Source organism: Zonotrichia leucophrys, unplaced genomic scaffold (assembly GCF_028769735.1).
Source record: "Zonotrichia leucophrys gambelii isolate GWCS_2022_RI unplaced genomic scaffold, RI_Zleu_2.0 Scaffold_124_135276, whole genome shotgun sequence".
Lineage (NCBI taxonomy): Eukaryota > Metazoa > Chordata > Aves > Passeriformes > Passerellidae > Zonotrichia > Zonotrichia leucophrys.
Window position 1 is genome coordinate 1 of NW_026992329.1, and position 18,741 is coordinate 18,741.

At 57.4% G+C, this 18,741-nt stretch overlaps 1 protein-coding gene across 1 annotated transcript in view; it reads right to left on the minus strand.

The window, feature by feature from the left end:
* Window positions 1-3: 3 nt before the first annotated feature.
* Window positions 4-18,741, minus strand: part of LOC135460908 (2-hydroxyacyl-CoA lyase 2-like) — a gene marked incomplete at its 3' end in the record, with an annotated part of 46,980 nt that continues 28,242 nt past the window's right edge. The window contains exons 7-14 of the mRNA XM_064737876.1: window positions 17,787-17,886; window positions 13,771-13,868; window positions 12,192-12,328; window positions 9,736-9,870; window positions 8,095-8,209; window positions 5,262-5,431; window positions 1,352-1,422; window positions 4-18 (exon numbers count right to left, since the gene is read on the minus strand). Coding sequence (XP_064593946.1) covers window positions 4-18; window positions 1,352-1,422; window positions 5,262-5,431; window positions 8,095-8,209; window positions 9,736-9,870; window positions 12,192-12,328; window positions 13,771-13,868; window positions 17,787-17,886 — 841 coding nt within the window. The remainder of the gene's footprint in view (window positions 19-1,351; window positions 1,423-5,261; window positions 5,432-8,094; window positions 8,210-9,735; window positions 9,871-12,191; window positions 12,329-13,770; window positions 13,869-17,786; window positions 17,887-18,741) is intronic.

Consider the following 18,741-nt stretch of genomic DNA (forward strand, 5'->3'; position numbering starts at 1 on the left):
CCCGAACAGGACCCACACCTGGCAGTGTCACCAAATGTCACCCAGTGTCACCGAGTGCCACCGAGTGCCACCCATGGGTGGCCCTGGGGACCCTCTGGCCTCTCCAGTGTCCCCAATGTCCCCCTCAATGTCCCCATCCCCTCCACCCCCCCCTGACCCTGATGTCCTCCCATGTCCCCATGTCCTCTCCAGTGTCCCCAATGTCCCTGATGTCCTTTTGTCCCCACAATGTCCCCGCAATGTCCTCAATGTCCCCAAATTCCCCAATGTCCCCCATGTCCCCATCCCCTGCAATGTCCCCAATGTCCCCAATGTCCTCTCGCTGTCCCAGTGTCCCCATCCCCCTGATGTCCCCAATACCCTCAATGCCCCAATGTCCCCCATGTCCCCAATGTCCCCAGTGTCCCCATTGTCCCCATTGTCCCCAATGTCCCCAATGTCCCCCAATGTCCCCAATGTCCCCCCATGTCCCCAATGTCCCCAGTGTCCCCATTGTCCCCAATGTCCCCAATGTCCCCAATGTCCCCAATGTCCCCCATGTCCCCAATGTCCCCCCATGTCCCCAATGTCCCCACTGCCACCATCCCCTCATCCCTCCCCATCTCCCCGATGTCCCAAATGTCCCCATCCCCCCCATCCCCCCAATGACCCCATCTCCCTCAATGTCCCCAATGTCCCCATGTCCCCTCACCGCCATCCCCCAATGTCCCCAATACCCTCAAAGCCCCAGAGCCCCCCTCAATGTCCCCATCACCCGTGTCCCCCCCAATGTCCCACATCCCCCAGTGTCCCCAATCCCCCCAATGTCCCCATGTCCCCCTCAATGTCCCCAATGTCCCCATGTCCCCCTCAATGTCCCCAATGTCCTCTCGCTGTCCCAGTGTCCCCAATACCCCCAATGTCCCCTGTCCCCCATCCCCCCAATGCCCCTCAATGCCCCAATGTCCCCATGTCCCCCTCAATGTCCCCAATGTCCCCATCACCCGTGTCCCCCCCAATATCCCAAATCCCCCCCATGTCCCCAGTGCCCCCCTCGATGTCCCCGCATCCCCAATGTCCCCATATCCCCATCATCCCCATCCCCCCAATGTCCCCCAATGTCCCCTCATGTCCCCATACCCTCCCAATGTCCCCAATGCCCCCACTCCCCCATCCCCCCAATGTCCCCCCTATGTCCCCACATCCCCCCATCCCCCAATGTCCCCAATGCCCCCCACTCCCATCCCCCCATCCCCCAATGTCCCCAATGCCCCCCCACTCCCATCCCCCCAATGTCCCCAATATCCTTCCATTATCCCCAATGTCCCCATGTCCCCTCAATGTCCCCCCCAATGTCCCCCCCAGGTGTCACCTCAGCCTCGGGCCGGCAGAGTTTGGCCCCGAGCGCGAATCCTCCGCCCACGCCCAGCGTGCCAAAGGGACCTGAGGGGACAATGGGGACATTGGGGACATCAGGGGACATCAGTGCCAAAGGGACCTGAGGGGACAATGGGGACATTGGGGACATCAGGGGACATCAGGGGACACAGGGACCTGAGGGGACAATGGGGACATTGGGGACATCAGGGGACATCAGGCGACACAGGGACACAGGGACATGAGTGCCAAAGGGACCTGAGGGGACAATGGGGACATTGGGGACATTGGGGACATCAGGGGACACAGGGACACAGGGACCTGAGGGGACAATGGGGACATTGGGGACATCAGTGCCACCACCGGGAGCAGCAAGGACACAGGGACATGAGTGCCAAAGGGACCTGAGGGGACATTGGGGACACCAGGGGACATCGGGGACACAGGGACATGAGTGCCAAAGGGACCTGAGGGGACATTGGGGACATTGGGGACACCAGGGGACATTGGGGACACAGGGACATCAGTGCCAAAGGGATCTGAGGGGACAATGGGGACAATCATCAGTGCCACCACCAGGGACATTGGGGACATCAGTGCCAAAGGGACCTGAGGGGACAATGGGGACATTGGGGACATCAGGGGACACAGGGACATCAGTGCCAAAGGGACCTGAGGGGACATGGGGACACTGGGGACATCAGGGACACCCCACAGGGGACAGTGGGGACACTGAGGACATGACAGGACATCGGTGCCATCTCCCTGGCCGTGTCCCCGCGTGTCCCTGCGTGTCCCCACATGCTCTGGCCCTGTCCCCAAGCTGTCCCCACATGTCCCTATGGGGCCTGGCCCTGTCACCACATGGTCTGGCCATGTCCCCTCAGTGTCCCCTCCCTGTCCCTTGGTGGGGGTGGCTCTGACCCCAGGTGTCCCCAGGTGTCACTTACCCGGCTCCATCCAGCCCTGTGGCTGTCGAGGTATCACGGTGTATGGCGCTGTGTCCCCAATGTCCCCAATCCCCCCAGGTGTCCCCAATGTCCCCAGTGTCCCCAAAGTCCCCAATCCCCCAGGTGTCCCCAATGCCCCCAGTGTCCCTTACCCGGGTCCATCCACCCTCTGGGCTGCTGTGGCTGCACTGTGTACACCACTGTCCCCAATGTCCCCAATGTCCCCAGTGTCCCCAGTGTCCCCAATGTCCCCATATCAGGGTCCATTCAGCCCCGGGGCCGCCGTGGCCGCACTGTGTAAGCCGCTGTCCCCATTGTCCCCAGTGTCCCCAATGTCCCCAGTGTCCCCAGGTGTCCCCAATGTCCCCAGTGTCCCCCATTGTCCCCAGTGTCCCCAATGTCCCCAGTGTCCCCAATGTCCCCAGTGTCCCCCATTGTCCCCAGTGTCCCCAATGTCCCCAACATCCCCAATGTCCCCAGTGTCCCTCACCAGGGTCCATCCACCCTCTGGGCTGCCGTGGCCGCACCGTGTACGCCGCTGTCCCCACTGTCCCCAATGTCCCATCAATGTCCCCAATCCCCCCAATGTCCCCAGTGTCCCTCACCAGGGTCCATCCATCCCCGTGGCTGCCGTGGCCACACCGTGTACGCCGCTGTCCCCAATGTCCCCAATGTCCCATCAATGTCCTCAGTGTCCCCATTGTCCCCAACTCCCCCAGTGTCCCCAATGTCCCCAGTGTCCCCAATCCCCCAGGTGTCCCCAATGTCCCATCAATGTCCCCAATGCCCCCAGGTGTCCCCAGTGTCCCCATTGTCCCTCACCAGGGTCCATCCACCCTCGGGGCTGCCGTGGCCGCACCGTGTACGCCGCTGTCCCCAATGTCCCCAATCCCCCCAATGTCCCCAATCCCCCCAATGTCCCCAATCCCCCATTGTCCCCAATGTCCCCATTGTCCCATACCCGGGTCCATCCACCCTCGGGGCTGCCGTGGCCACACCGTGTACGCTGCTGTCCCCATTGTCCCCAACTCCCCCAGTGTCCCATCAATGTCCCCAGTGTCCCCAATGTCCCTCACCAGGGTCCATCCATCCCCGGGGCTGCCGTGGCCACACCGTGTACGCCGCTGTCCCCAATGTCCCCAATGTCCCCAGTGTCTCGTCGGTCCCCATTGCCCCCAGTGTCCCCAATGTCCCCAATGTCACCATACCCGGGTCCATCCACCCTCGGGGCTGCCGTGGCCGCACCGTGTACGCCGCTGTCCCCATTGTCCCCAATGTCCCCAATGTCCCCAATCCCCCCAATGTCCCCATTCCCCCCAGGTGTCCCCAATGTCCCCAATCCCCCCAGTGTCCCTCACCAGGGTCCATCCATCCCCGTGGCTGCCGTGGCCGCACCGTGTACGCTGCTGTCCCCAATCCCCCCATTGTCCCCAGTGTCCCCAACGTCCCCAGTGTCCCCAGTGTCCCTCACCAGGGTCCATCCACCCTCTGGGCTGCCGTGGCCACACCGTGTACGCCGCCGTCCCCAATGTCCCCAATGTCCCCAATGTCCCCATTGTCCCCAATCCCCCCCAGTGTCCCCAATGTCCCCAATGTCACCATACCCGGGTCCATCCAGCCCCGTGGCTGCTGTGGCCACACCGTGTACGCCGCCGTCCCAGTGTCCCCATTGTCCCCAGTGTCCCCAATGTCCCCAACTCCCCCAATGTCCCCAAATGTCCCCAATGTCACCATACTCGGGTCCATCCAGCCCCGGGGCTGCCGTGGCCGCACCGTGTACGCCGCTGTCCCCAATGTCCCCAATGTCCCCAATCCCCCCCAGTGTCCCCAATGTCCCCAATGCCCCCAGGTGTCCCCAATGTCCCCAATGTCCCCATTGACCCCAGTGTCCCCAATGTCCCCAATCCCCCCAGATGTCCCCAATGCCCCCAGGTGTCCCCAATCCCCCATTGTCCCCAGTGTCCCCATTGTCCCCAATGTCCCCAACTCCCCCATTGTCCCCAGTGTCCCCATTGTCCCCAACTCCCCAGTGTCCCTCACCAGGGTCCATCCAGCCGCGGGGCTGCCGTGGCCGCACCGTGTACGCCGCTGTCCCCAATGTCCCCAATCCCCCCATTGTCCCCAGTGTCCCCAATCCCCCCAGTGTCCCCAATGTCCCCAATGTCACCATACCCGGGTCCATCCACCCTCGGGGCTGCCGTGGCCACACCGTGTACGCCGCTGTCCCCAGCGTCCCCATTGTCCCCAATCCCCCCAATCCCCCCAATGTCCCCAACTCCCCCAGTGTCCCCATTGTCCCCAGTGTCCCTCACCAGGGTCCATCCACCCTCGGGGCTGCCGTGGCCACACCGTGTACGCCGCCGTCCCAGTGTCCCCAATGTCCCCAATCCCCCCATTGTCCCATCAATGTCCCCAATGTCCCCATACCCGGGTCCATCCAGCCGCGGGGCTGCCGTGGCCGCACCGTGTACGCCGCTGTCCCCAATGTCCCCAATGTCCCCAATGTCCCCTCAATGTCCCCAGTGTCCCCAGTGTCCCCAATGTCCCCATTGTCCCCAGTGTCCCTCACCAGGGTCCATCCAGCCGCGGGGCTGCCGTGGCCGCACCGTGTACGCCGCTGTCCCCAATGTCCCCAGTGTCCCCAATGTCCCTGATCCCCCAGGTGTCCCCAACTCCCCCAGTGTCCCCAGTGTCCCCAGTGTCCCCAGTGTCCCTCACCAGGGTCCATCCATCCCCGGGGCTGCCGTGGCCGCACCGTGTACGCTGCTGTCCCCAATCCCCCCAATCCCCCAGTGTCCCCAGTGTCCCCAATGTCCCATCAATGTCCCCAATGTCCCCATACCCGGGTCCATCCAGCCCCGGGGCTGCCGTGGCCACACCGTGTACGCCGCCATCCCCAATGTCCCCATTGTCCCCAACATCCCCATTGTCCCCAATGTCCCCAGTGTCCCTCACCAGGGTCCATCCACCCTCTGGGCTGCCGTGGCCACACCGTGTACGCCGCCGTCCCCACGAAGTCGCCGCCGTCGGCCACCAGCAGGCAGTGGGGGGGCAGCAGCCGGTCCAGCGCCCGCAGCAGCGCCAGCGGGTTCAGGTGGCACGGGGGGGGCACCGCGGCCTTGGCACTGCGGGGTCGGGGCCAAAATAAACCAAATCTGGGGGTTCCGAACCCAAAAACCCCAAACTGGGGGTTCCGAACCCAAAAACCCCAAACTGGGGGCTGTGAACGCAAAAATCCCCCAAAAAATCCCTCAAAAAATCCTCCAAAAAAGGGGAATGAACCCAAAAACCCCAAAACTGGGGGTTCTGAACCCAAAAACCCCAAACTGGGGGGTTCTGAACCCAAAAAAACCCCAAATCTGGGGGGTGTGAACCCAAAAATCCCCAAATCCGGGGTTCTGAACCCAAAAACCCCAAATCGGGGGGTTCTGAACCCAAAAATCCCCAAATCCGGGGGTTCTGAACCCAAAAACCCAAACTGGGGGTGTGAACACAAAAATCCCAAAAAAATCCCCCAAACTGGGGTTCTGAACCCAAAAATCCCAAACTGGGGGTGTGAACACAAAGATCCCTCAAAAATCCCCCAAAAAAGGGGAATGAACCCAAAAACCCCAAACTGGGGGTTCTGAACCAAAAACCCCAAATCTGGGGGTGTGAACGCAAAAATCCCAAACTGGGATTTGAACCCAAAATCCCCAAACTGGGGGGTGTGAACGCAAAAATCCCAAACTGGGGGTGTGAGCACAAAAATCCCCAAAAAAAAACCCCAAAAAGGGGAATGAACCCAAAAATCCCAAACTGGGGGGGTCTGAGCTCAGGGCACAGGGGGGCACTGCGGCCTCAGCACTGCGGGGTCGGAGCCAAACAAACCCAAATCTGGGGGTTCTGAACCCAAAAACCCCAAATCTGGGGGTTCTGAACGCAAAAATCCCAAACTGGGGGGTGTGAACACAAAAATCCCAAACTGGGGGGTGTGAACACAAAAATCCCCCCAAAAAAGGGGAATGAACCCAAAAATCCCAAACTGGGGGTTCTGAACCCAAAAACCCCAAACTGGGGGGTGTGAACACAAAAATCCCCAAAAAAAGGGGAATGAACCCAAAAACCCCAAACTGGGGGGTGTGAACGCAAAAATCCCCCAAAAAATCCCTCAAAAAATCCTCCAAAAAAGGGGAATGAACCCAAAAATCCCAAACTGGGGGGGTCTGAGCCCAGGGCACGGGGGGGCACCGCGGCCTCGGCCCTGCGGGGACGGAAAACAAAAACCCCGAATTTGGGGTTCTGAACCCAAAAATCTGGAATTGGGGGTTCTGAACCCAAAAATCCCGAACTGGGGGGTTCTGAACCCAAAAATCCCAAATTTGGGGGTTCTGAACCCAAAACCCCAAAGCCCCCCCAGGGCCGGTGGGGAAGGGGCTGCGGTGCCCCCAAAACTGGGAATGGGATCCCCCAAATGTCCCCATCCCTGTCCCTCTGTCCCCTCCCGTGTCCGTCTGTCCGTCCCTCACCGGTTCAGCCGTTCCCTGTCCCTGTGTCCATTCTGTCCCCATCCCTGTCCCTCTGTCCATTTGTCCGTCTGTCCCCCCCTGCCATCCGTCTGTCCCTCTCTCACTGGTTCAGTCACTCCCCATCCCTGTCCCTTCCCCTGTCCCCTCTGTCTGTCTGTCCATCTCTCACTGGTTCAGCAGCTCCACATCCCTGTTTCTCTGTCCCCATGTCCATCTGTCCGTCTGTCCCTGTCCCTCTGTCCCTGTGTCTCAGTGTCCCTCTGTCCCCCCTGCTGTCCCTCCTGTGTCCGTCTGTCTGTCCCTCACCGGTTCAGACACTCCCTGTCCCTGTGTCCCTCTGTCCGTCTGTCCCCCCCACCGTCCGTCTGTCCGTCCCTCACCGGTTCAGCCTCTCCTTGTCCCCATCCCTGTCCCCCTGTCCCCATCCCGTGTCCGTCTGTCCGTCTCACTGCTTCAGCTTCAGCCGCTCCCCATCCCTGTCCCCGTCCCCTCTGTCCCTGTGTCCCCTCCCCTGTCCCCCCCCCCCCGTGTCCGTCTGTCCGTCCCTCACTGGTTCAGACACTCCCTGTCCCTGTGTCCCTCTGTCCGTCTGTCCCCCCCGTGTCTATCTGTCCCTCTCTCACCGGTTCAGCCGCTCCCCATCCCTGTCCCCCTGTCCGTCTGTCCCCCCCGTGTCCCCCTGTCCTCCTGTCCCCATTCCCGTGTCCATCTGTCCGTCCCTCACCGGTTCTGCCGCTCCCTGTCCCTGTGTCCCTCTGTCCCCCCCGTGTCCGTCTGTCCGTCCCTGTCCGTCTGTCCCCATTCCCGTGTCCGTCTGTCCCCGTGTCCGTCTGTCCGTCCCTCACCGGTTCAGCCGTTCCCTGTCGCTGTGTCCCCTCTGTCCCCATCCCTGTCCCTCTGTCCGTCTGTCCGTCTGTCCTTTCCTGCCATCCGTCTGTCCCTCTCTCACCGGTTCAGTCGCTCCCTGTCCCCCTGTCCCCTGTGTCCCCCTGCCCCCCCGTGTCCGTCTGTCCGTCCCTGTCCATCTGTCCCCATCCCGTGTCCGTCTGTCCCCATGTCTGTCTGTCCCCCCCCATGTCCCCGTGTCTGTCTGTCCGTCCCTCACCTGTTCTGCCGCTCCTGTCCCCATCCCTGTCCCCCCCGTGTCCCTGTGTCCCCGTGTCCATCTGTCCCCGTGTCTGTCTGTCCCCCCCGTGGTCCCTCTGTCCCCCTGTCCCCATCCCATGTCCGTCTGTCCGTCCCTGTCCGTCCGTCCCCGTGTCCGTCCGTCCGTCCCTCACCGGTTCTGCCGCTCCTTCTCCTCCTCCGCCTCCCGCAGCCGCTGCAGCCACGGCCGGGGGCAGCTGAACCCGGGCAGGCTCCGCGACAGCGCCACCAGCAGGGACGCGGGGTCACCTGGGGGGACATCAATGTCACCAAATGTCACCAAAATGTCACCAAATGTCACCACAGCGCCACCAGCAGGGACGCGGGGTCACCTGGGGACACAGAAATGTCACCAAATGTCACCAAATGTCACCAAATGTCACCACAGCGCCACCAGCAGGGACGCGGGGTCACCTGGGGGGACAACAATGTCACCAAATGTCACCCAATGTCTCACCAAATGTCACCACAGCGCCACCAGCAGGGACGCGGGGTCACCTGAGGGGGACACAGAAATGTCACCAATGTCACCAGCAGGGACGCGGGGTCACCTGGGGGGACACCAATGTCACCCAAAGTGTCACCAGCAGGGACGCGGGGTCACCTGGGGGGACATCAATGTCACCAATGTCACCAAAATGTCACCAAATGGCACCACAGTGCCACCAGCAGGGACGCGGGGTCACCTGGGGGGACATCAATGTCACCAAATGTCACCAAATGTCACCACAGCGCCACCAGCAGCGACGCGGGGTCACCTGAGGGGAATGTCACCCAAATGTCACCCAATGTCACCACAGCGCCACCAGCAGCGACGCGGGGTCACCTGGGGGGGCACCAATGTCACCCAAATGTCACCAAATGTCACCACAGCGCCACCAGCAGGGACGCGGGGTCACCTGGGGGGACATCAATGTCACCAAATGTCACCCAAATGTCACCCAAATGTCACCACAGCGCCACCAGCAGCGACGCGGGGTCACCTGAGGACACAGAAATGTCACCAGGGACCCCAAACCAGCTCAGTCCCACCCCAAACCGCTTCTGTTCCACCCCAAACTCGCACAGTTTGACCCCAAACTGGTTCATTCTGACCCCAAACCGGTTCATTTGTGTCCCCAATGTCCCCATTTGTGTCCCCACTGTCCCCAAGGTCCCTCACCCTGCATTAACAGAAGACATCAGAATTCAGCACCAAATGTGCTCAGTCATGGTTTGACCCAAAACCGCCTCATTTTAACCCAAAACCACCTCATTCCGACCCCAAACTGGTTCATTCTGACCCCAAACCGGTTCATTTGTGTCCCCACTGTCCCCATTTGTGTCCCCAATGCCCCCATCTGTGTCCTCAATGTTCCCAAGGTCCCCTCACCCTCCATTTCCAGAAGATGTCAGAATTCCTCAGCAGCTGCTCCCGGTCACGGTTTGACCCAAAACCGCCTCATTTTAACCCAAAACCGCCTCATTCTGACCCCAAAACCGCCTCATTTTAACCCCAAAACCGCCTCATTCTGACCCCAAAACCGCCTCATTTTAACCCCAAAATTGCCCCATTCTGATCCCAAACTGGTTCATTCTGACCCCAAACTGATTGATTTGTGTCCCAGAGCCCCTCACCCTGCCCGGCCAGCCGCCGTTTCCAAAAGACGTTGGGTCACCGTTTGACCCAAACTTGCCTCATTTTAACCCCAAAACCGCCTCGTTCTGACCCCAAACCGGTTCATTCTGACCCCAGACCGGTTCCTTTGTGTCCCCAGTGTCCCCAAGGCCCTCACCCAGCACGGCCAGCCGCGGTTTCCAGAACACGTCCGAGTTCCTGAGCAGCTGCTCCCGGTTCCGGTTCACGGCCACCACGGCGGTGCCGCGGCCGAAGAGGCGCCCGTAGGAGAGGCGGAAATCGCACACGGTGCCTGCGGGGACGGGGGGGCACCGGGGTGTCCCCAGGGTGTCCCCAGGGTGTCCCCAAGGTGTCCCCAGGGTGTCCCCAAGGTGTCCCCAGGGTGTCCCCAGGGTGTCCCCGATGTCCCCAGGGTGTCCCCAAGGTGTCCCCAGGGTGTCCCCAGGGTGTCCCCAAGGTGTCCCTGGGGTGTCCCCAGGGTGTCCCCAAGGTGTCCCCAGGGTGTCCCCAATGTGTCCCCAGGGTGTCCCCGGGGTGTCCCCAGGGTGTCCCCAGGGTGTCCCCGCTATCCCCAGGGTGTCCCCAGGGTGTCCCCAGGGTGTCCCCAGGGTGTCCCCACTGTCCCCAGGGTGTCCCCAATGTCCCCAAGGTGTCCCCAATGTGTCCCCGGGGTGTCCCCAAGGTGTCCCCAAGGTGTCCCCAGGCTGTCCCCAGGGTGTCCCCAGGGTGTCCCCAAGGTGTCCCCAAGGTGTCCCCAGGGTGTCCCCACTGTCCCCACTGTCCCCAAGGTGTCCCCAGGGTGTCCCAGGGTGTCCCCAATGTGTCCCCAGGGTGTCCCCGGGGTGTCCCTGGGTGTCCCCGGGTGTCCCCACTGTCCCCACTGTCCCCAGGGTGTCCCAAGGTGTCCCCAGGGTGTCCCCAAGGTGTCCCCAGGGTGTCCCCAGGGTGTCCCCAAAGTGTCCCCAGGGTGTCCCCACTGTCCCCAGGGTGTCCCCAGGGTGTCCCCAAGGTGTCCCCAATGTCCCCAGGGTGTCCCCAGGGTGTCCCCAGGGTGTCCCCAGGGTGTCCCCACTGTCCCCAAGGTGTCCCCACTGTCCCCAGGGTGTCCCCAGGGTGTCCCCACTGTCCCCAGGGTGTCCCAGGGTGTCCCCAAGGTGTCCCCAAGGTGTCCCCAAGGTATCTCCAAGGTGTCCCTAAGGTGTCCCCACTGTCCCCGGGTGTCCCCAGGGTGTCCCCAGGGTGTCCCCAGGGTGTCCCCACTGTCCCCAGGGTGTCCCCAGGGTGTCCCCAGGGTGTCCCCAAGGTGTCCCCAAGGTGTCCCCAATGTCCCCAAGGTGTCCCCAGGGTGTCCCCAATGTCCCCAAGGTGTCCCCAAGGTGTCCCCAGGGTGTCCCCAGGGTGTCCCCAGGGTGTCCCCAATGTGTCCCCAAGGTGTCCCCAGGGTGTCCCCAAGGTGTCCCCAAGGTGTCCCCAGGGTGTCCCCATTGTCCCCAGGGTGTCCCCAAGGTGTCCCCGGGGTGTCCCCAGGGTGTCCCCAAGGTGTCCCCACTGTCCCCAGGGTGTCCCCAGGGTGTCCCCAGGGTGTCCCCACTGTCCCCAGGGTGTCCCCAAGGTGTCCCCAGGGTGTCCCCAGGGTGTCCATGGTGTCCCCAGGGTGTCCCCAAGGTGTCCCCACTGTCCCCAATGTCCCCAGGGTGTCCCCAAGGTGCCCCAGGGTGTCCCCAAGGTGTCCCTCAGGTGTCCCCACTGTCCCCAGGGTGTCCCCACTGTCCCACTGTCCCCATGGTGTCCCCATGGTGTCCCCACTGTCCCCAGGGTGTCCCCAGGGTGTCCCCAAGGTGTCCCCAGGGTGTCCCCACTGTCCCCAGGGTGTCCCCGGGGTGTCCCCAAGGTGTCCCCAGGGTGTCCCCAGGGTGTCCCCAATGTGTCCCCACTGTCCCCAGGGTGTCCCCACTGTCCCCAGGGTGTCCCCGGGGTGTTCCAGGGTGTCCCCAATGTCCCCAAGGTGTCCCCAGGGTGTCCCCAAGGTGTCCCCAAGGTGTCCCCACTGTCCCCACTGTCCCCAGGGTGTCCCCAGGGTGTCCCCAATGTCCCCGGGGTGTCCCCAGGGTGTCCCCAATGTGTCCCCAAGGTGTCCCCACTGTCCCCAGGGTGTCCCCAGGGTGTCCCCACTGTCCCCACTGTCCCCACTGTCCCCAGGGTGTCCCCAGCGTGTCCCCAATGTCCCCAGGGTGTCCCCAGGGTGTCCCAGATGTCCCCAGGGTGTCCCCAGGGTGTCCCCAGGGTGTCCCCAGGTTGTCCCTGGGGTGTCCCCAAGGTGTCCCCACTGTCCCCAGGGTGTCCCAGGGTGTCCCCAAGGTGTCCCCATTGTCCCCAGGGTGTCCCCAGGGTGTCCCCAGGGTGTCCCAGGGTGTCCCCAAGGTGTCCCCATTGTCCCCAGGGTGTCCCCAGGGTGTCCCCAGGGTGTCCCCAGGGTGTCCCCACTGTCCCCAGGGTGTCCCCAGGGTGTCCCCAGGGTGTCCCCAATGTGTCCCCAGTGTCCCCAGGGTGTCCCCAGGGTGTCCCCAGGTGTCCCCAGGGTGTCCCCACTGTCCCCACTGTCCCCATTGTCACCTGCCAGCAGCACCAGGTCCGCGTCCCTCAGGGCGTCCCTGCGGTTCTGCCGCAGCAGGAGGGGGCACTGGGGGGGCAGCAGCCCCCGCGCGGCCCCGCCCAGGTAGCAGGGGAGGCCCAGGGCCTGCAGCGCCGCGCTGGGAGGAGGGCACGGTGACCCCAAACCCGCTCCGTTCGGCCCCAAAGTGACCCCAAACCGGCTCCGTTCGGCCCCAAAGTGACCCCAAACCCGCTCCGTTCGGCCCCAAAGTGACCCCAAACCCGCTCCGTTTGACCCCAAACCGGCCCCAAACCGGCTGCGTTCGGCCCAAAGTGACCCCAAACCCGCTCCGTTTGACCCCAAACCCGCTCCGTTCGGCCCCAAAGTGACCCCAAACCCGCTCCGTTCGGCCCCAAAGTGACCCCAAACCCGCTCCGTTCGGCCCCAAACCCGCTCCGTTTGACCCCAAACCCGCTCCGTTCAGCCCCCAAACTGACCCCAAACCCGCTCCGTTTGCCCCAAACCGGCCCAAAACCGGCTCCGTTCGGCCCCAAACTGGGTCTCAAAATCACCTTCATTTGGCCCCAAACTGGCTTAGTTCAGCCCCAAACTGGCCCCAAATTGGCTCCATTTGGCCCCAAACTGGCCCCAAAACCGGCTTCATTTGGCCCCAAACTGGTCTAAAACCGCCTTAATTTGGCCCCAAATTGGCTCAATTTGGCCCCAAACTGGGTCTAAAAACCGCCTTCATTTGGTCCCAAACTGGCTCAGTTCAGCCCCAAACTGGCCCCAAACGGCTGCGTTTGGCCCCAAACTGGCCCCAAAACCGGCTCCATTTTCCCCAAACTGGGTCTCAAAATCGCCTCCCAGTTCCCTCCCAGTTCCCTCCCAGTTCCCTCCCAGTCCCTCCCAGTTCCATCCCAGTCCCTCCCAGTCCCTCCCAGTCCCTCCCAGTCCATCCCAGTCCATCCCAGTCCCTCCCAGTTCCATCCCAGTCCCTCCCAGTCCCTCCCAGTCCCTCCCAGTCCATCCCAGTCCCCTCCCAGTCCATCCCAGTCCCTCCCAGTCCATCCCAGTCCCCTCCCAGTCCATCCCAGTCCCGCCCAGTCCATCCCAGTCCATCCCAGTCCATCCCAGTATAACCCAGTCCCTCCCAGTTCCATCCCAGTCCATCCCAGTCCCTCCCAGTCCATCCCAGTCCCTCCCAGTCCCTCCCAGTCCCTCCCAGTCCATCCCAGTCCCTCCCAGTCCATCCCAGTTCCATCCCAGTCCCTCCCAGTGTCCCCAGTCCATCCCAGTCCCTCCCAGTCCATCCCAGTCCATCCCAGTTCCATCCCAGTCCATCCCAGTTCATCCCAGTTCCATCCCAGTCCATCCCAGTGTCCCCAGTCCATCCCAGTCCCTCCCAGTCCCTCCCAGTTCCATCCCAGTTCCATCCCAGTCCCTCCCAGTCCCTCCCAGTCCCTCCCAGTCCATCCCAGTCCCTCCCAGTCCCTCCCAGTTCCATCCCAGTCCCTCCCAGTCCCTCCCAGTCCCTCCCAGTCCCTCCCAGTCCCTCCCAGTTCCATCCCAGTCCCTCCCAGTCCCTCCCAGTCCCACCTCAGCTCCTCGGCGGGCGTTGGGGGCAGCAGGGCCTGGCTGCCCACGAGCAGCAGCGGCCGCTGGGCCCGGCTCAGGAGCTCTGCGACTGCCTGGACCTGCATTGAACCGGGATTAATGTGGAATTAACGTGGGATTAACGTGGGATTAACCTGGGATTAACCCGGGATTAACACAGATAGACCGGGATTAACCCGGGATTAACCCCAGCAGAGCCTGGCTCAGGAGCTCTGAGACCGCCTGGACCTGCATTGAACCGGGATTGACCCGGGATTAACCCGGGATTAACCCGGGATTAACCCGGGATTAACCTGGGATTAACCCGGGATTAACCCGGGATTAACCCCAAACAGAGCCCGGCTCAGGAGCTCCGACACCGCCTGGACCTGCATTGAACCGGGATTGACCCGGGATTAACCCGGGATTAACCCGGGATTAACTCGGGATTAACCCAGGATTAACACAGAGAGACTGGGATTAACATGGGATTAACCCCAACAGAGCCCGGCTCAGGAGCTCCGACACCGCCTGGACCTGGAATAACCTGGGATTAATTTAAATAGAGTGGGGATTAACCCAGGATAAACCCAGAGAGACCGGGATTAACCTGGGATTAACCCAAACACAACTGAGATTAACCCGGGATTAACCAGAACAGAGCCCAGCCCAGGAGCTCCGACACTGCCTGGACCTGCATTAAACCAGGATTAACCTGGGATTAATTTAAATAGAGTGGGGATTAACCCAGGATTAACCCACAATTAACCCAGACAGACCGGGATTAACCCAAACACAACTGGGATTAACCCGGGATTAACCCAGGATTAATTTGGGATTAACCCAGGATTAACCCAGGATTAACCCGGGATTAACCCGGGATTAACCCGGGATTAACCCAGGATTAACCCAGGATTAACCCAGGATTGACCCAGGATTAACCCAGGATTGACCCGGGATTAACCCGGGATTAACCCGGGATTAATTTGGGATTAACCCGGGATTAACCCAGGATTAATCCAGATAAATTTGGATTAATTTAGGATTAATTTGGGATTAACCCGGGATTGACACAGAGAGACAGGGATTAACCCGGGATTAACCCAAACAGAGCTGGGATTAACCCAGGATTAACCTGGGATTAACCCAGGATTAATTTGGGATTAACCCGGGATTGACCCATCAGGGTCCGGCCTATCCCCAACCCAGGCCTGACTCCATTTTTGGGGTTTCTGCCCCATTTCAGTTCCCCAATATTGTTCAGTTTTCCCCCATTTGGGTTTTTCCCGGTTTGGGTTTTGGGGATATTTTTGGGGTTTTTGGCTCTCACCTCCTTTGGGGTTTTTGCCCCCCAAATTTTGGGATTTTTTCCCAATTTGAGGTTTTTTTGGGGTTGTTTTAGGGTTTTTGGGCTCTCACCTCTTTTGGGGTTTCCCCCAATATTTTGGGATTTTTCCCCCAATTTTAAGGGTTTTTTCCCCATTTTTATTTTCCCCCCATTTGGGTTTTTTTGGGGTTTTTGGGCTCTCACCTCTTTTGGGGTTTCCTCCCAAATTTTAGGGTTTTTCCCCCCATTTTCAGTGGTTTTTTTCCCCCATTTTGAGGTTTTCCCCCAAATTTTGGGGTTTTTTCCCTGTTTGAGTTTTCCCTATTTTGGGATTTTTTGGGGTTATATTGGGGTTATTTTCGGGTTACTTTGGGGTTTCATCTCCTTTGGGATTTTGCTCCACATTTTGGAATTTTTCCCCCAAAATTTCATCATTTTTCCCCCAAATTTTGGGGTTTTTTCCCCATTTTTATTTCCCCCCATTTGAGGTTTTTTGGTTTTTTTTGGGGTTTTTGGGTTCTCACCTCTTTTGGGGTTTCCTCCCAAATTTTAGGGTTTTCCCCCCCAATTTTCAGTGTTTTTTTCCCCCAAATTTGGGTTTTTTCCCTGTTTGAGTTTTCCCTATTTTGGGATTTTTTGGGGTTTCATCTCCTTTGGGATTTTGCTCCATATTTTGTCATTTTTCCCCCAAATTTTGGGGGTTTTTTCCCTGTTTGAGTTTTCCCCATTTTGGGCTATTTTGGGGTTATTTTTGGGGATATTTTGGGGTTATTTTTGGGGTTATTTTTGGGATATTTTGGGGTTATTTTTGGGATTTTTTGGGGTTTCATCTCCTTTGGGATTTTGCTCCATATTTTGGGATTTTTCCCTCCCATTTTGAGGTTTTCCCCCAAAATTTCGGTGTTTTTTCCTCAAATTTCGTCATTTTTCCCCCCAAATTTTGGGGTTTTTCCCTGTTTGTTTTCCCCATTTTGGGCTATTTTGGGGTGATTTTTGGGGTTATTTTTGGGATATTTTGGGGTTATTTTGGGGTTATTTTGGGGTTTCATCTCCTTTGGGATTTTGCTCCACATTTTGGGATTTTTCCCCCCAAATTTGGGTTTTTTCCCTGTTTGAGTTTTCCCCATTTTGGGGGATTTTTTGGGGTTATTTTGGGGATATTTTTGGGATTTTTTGGGCTTTCATCTCCTTTGGGATTTTGCTCCATATTTTGGGATTTTTCCCTCCCATTTTGAGGTTTTCCCCCAAAATTTCGGTGTTTTTTCCCTCAAATTTTGGGGTTTTTTTTCCCCATTTGGGGGGATTTTTGGGGATATTTTTGGGATATTTTGGGGTGATTTTTGGGATATTTTGGGGTTATTTTTGGGGGTTTTTGGGGTTATTTTTGAGGATATTTTGGGGTTATTTTTGGGGTTATTTTGGGATATTTTGGGGTGATTTTTGGGGTGATTTTTGGGGATATTTTGGGATATTTTTGGGGTGATTTTTGGGATATTTTGGGGTGATTTTTGGGATTTTTTGGGCTTTCATCTCCTTTGGGATTCTGCCCCATATTTTGGGATTTTTCCCTCCCATTTTGAGGTTTTTCCCCCAAATTTGGGTTTTTTTCCCTGTTTGAGTTTTCCCCATTTTGGGGGATTTTTTGGCGTTATTTTGGGCTTTCATCTCCTTTGGGATTCTGTCCCATATTTTGGGATTTTTCCCTCCCATTTTGAGGTTTTCCCCCAAAATTTCGGTGTTTTTTCCCTCAAATTTTGGGGGTTTTTTTCCCCATTTGGGGGGATTTTTTGGGGTTATTTTTGGGGATATTTTGGGATATTTTTGGGGTGATTTTGGGGTTATTTTTGGGGTCATTTTGGGATATTTTTGGGATATTTTTGGGGATATTTTTGGGATATTTTGGGGTGATTTTTGGGATATTTTTGGGATTTTTTTGGGATATTTTTGGGATTTTTTGGGATATTTTTGGGATATTTTGGGATATTTTTGGGATATTTTGGGGATATTTTTGGGGTTATTTTTGGGGTATTTTGGGGATATTTTTGGGAATATTTTTGGGGATATTTTTGGGATATTTTGGGGATATTTTGGGGATATTTTGGGGATATTTTGGGGATATTTTGGGGGTTATTTTGGGATATTTTTGGGATATTTTGGGGATATTTTGGGGTGATTTTTGGGGTTATTTCGGGTTATTTTGGGATATTTTAGGGTGATTTTTGGGGTTATTTTGGGGTTATTTTTGGGGATATTTTGGGGTATTTTTGGGTGATTTTTGGGATACTTTTGGGATATTTTGGGGTGATTTTTGGGATTTTTTGGGCTTTCATCTCCTTTGGGATTCTGCCCCATATTTTGGGATTTTTCCCTCCCATTTTGAAGTTTTCCCCCAAATTTCGGTGTATTTTCCCCCAAACTTTGGGGATTTTTTCCCCATTTGGGGGGTTTTTTTGGGTTATTTTTGGGGTTATTTTGGGGTTATTTTGGGGTTATTTTTGGGTTATTTTGGGGTTATTTTTGGGATATTTTGGGGTTATTTTTGGGGTTATTTTGGGGTTATTTTTGGGATATTTTGGGTTATTTTTGAGGTGATTTTTGGGATATTTTGGGATATTTTAGGGGATATTTTTGGGATATTTTAGGGGATATTTTGGGGTTATTTTGGGGTGATTTTGGTGTTTTTGTGCCTCACCTGCTGCGCGCTCGCCCTGGGGATGCTCAGCCCCAGCGGGTTCAGCTCCCGCGGCTCCCAGGCCCCCGCAAAGAGATCGCACAGGTAATTCCACAGGTACCTAAAATTGGGGATTTTATGGGGTTTTTATGGGATTTGGGGTTTTGTGGGGTTTTGTGGGGTTTTGTGGGGTTTGGGGATTTTTTGGAGGTTTTTTTGGTTTGATTTTTGGGGTATTTATGGGGATTTTGTGAGGTTTTTCAGGGGTTTTATGAGGGATTTTCATGAGGTTTTTATGGGGTTTTTGTGGGGTTTTTATGGGGTTTTTGGGATTTGGGGTTTTTATGGGTTTTGGGGATTTTTTGGGGGTTTTTTTGCTTTGATTTTTGGGGTTTTTATGGGGTTTTTGTGATGTTTTAAGGGGTTTTATGAGGGATTTTCGTGAGGTTTTTCAGGGGTTTTAATGGGTTTTTTGGGATTTGGGGTTTTATGGGGTTTTGTGGGGTTTGGGGATTTTTGGGGTTTTTTTTTGCTTTGATTTTTGGGGTTTTTTGGGGGGTTTTGTGGGGTTTACAATGGGGTTTTGGGGTTTTTTGGGATTTGGGGTTTATGGGGTTTGGGGTTCGCACAGGTAATTCCACAGGTACCTGAAATTGGGGAATTTTATGGGGTTTTTATGGGATTTGGGGTTTTGTGGGGTTTTGTGGGGTTTGGGGATTTTTTGGAGGTTTTTTTTGCTTTGATTTTTGGGGTTTTTATGGGGTTTTGTGAGGTTTTAAAAGGTTTTATGAGGGGTTTTTGTGGGGTTTTTATGGGGTTTTTTGGGATTTGGGGTTTTGTGGGGTTTTGTGGGGTTTGGGGATTTTTTGGGGTTTTTTTGTTTGATTTTTGGGGTATTTATGGGGTTTCTGTGAGGTTTTTAAGGGGTTTTATGAGGGATTTTCATGAGGTTTTTATGGGTTTTTTGGGATTTGGG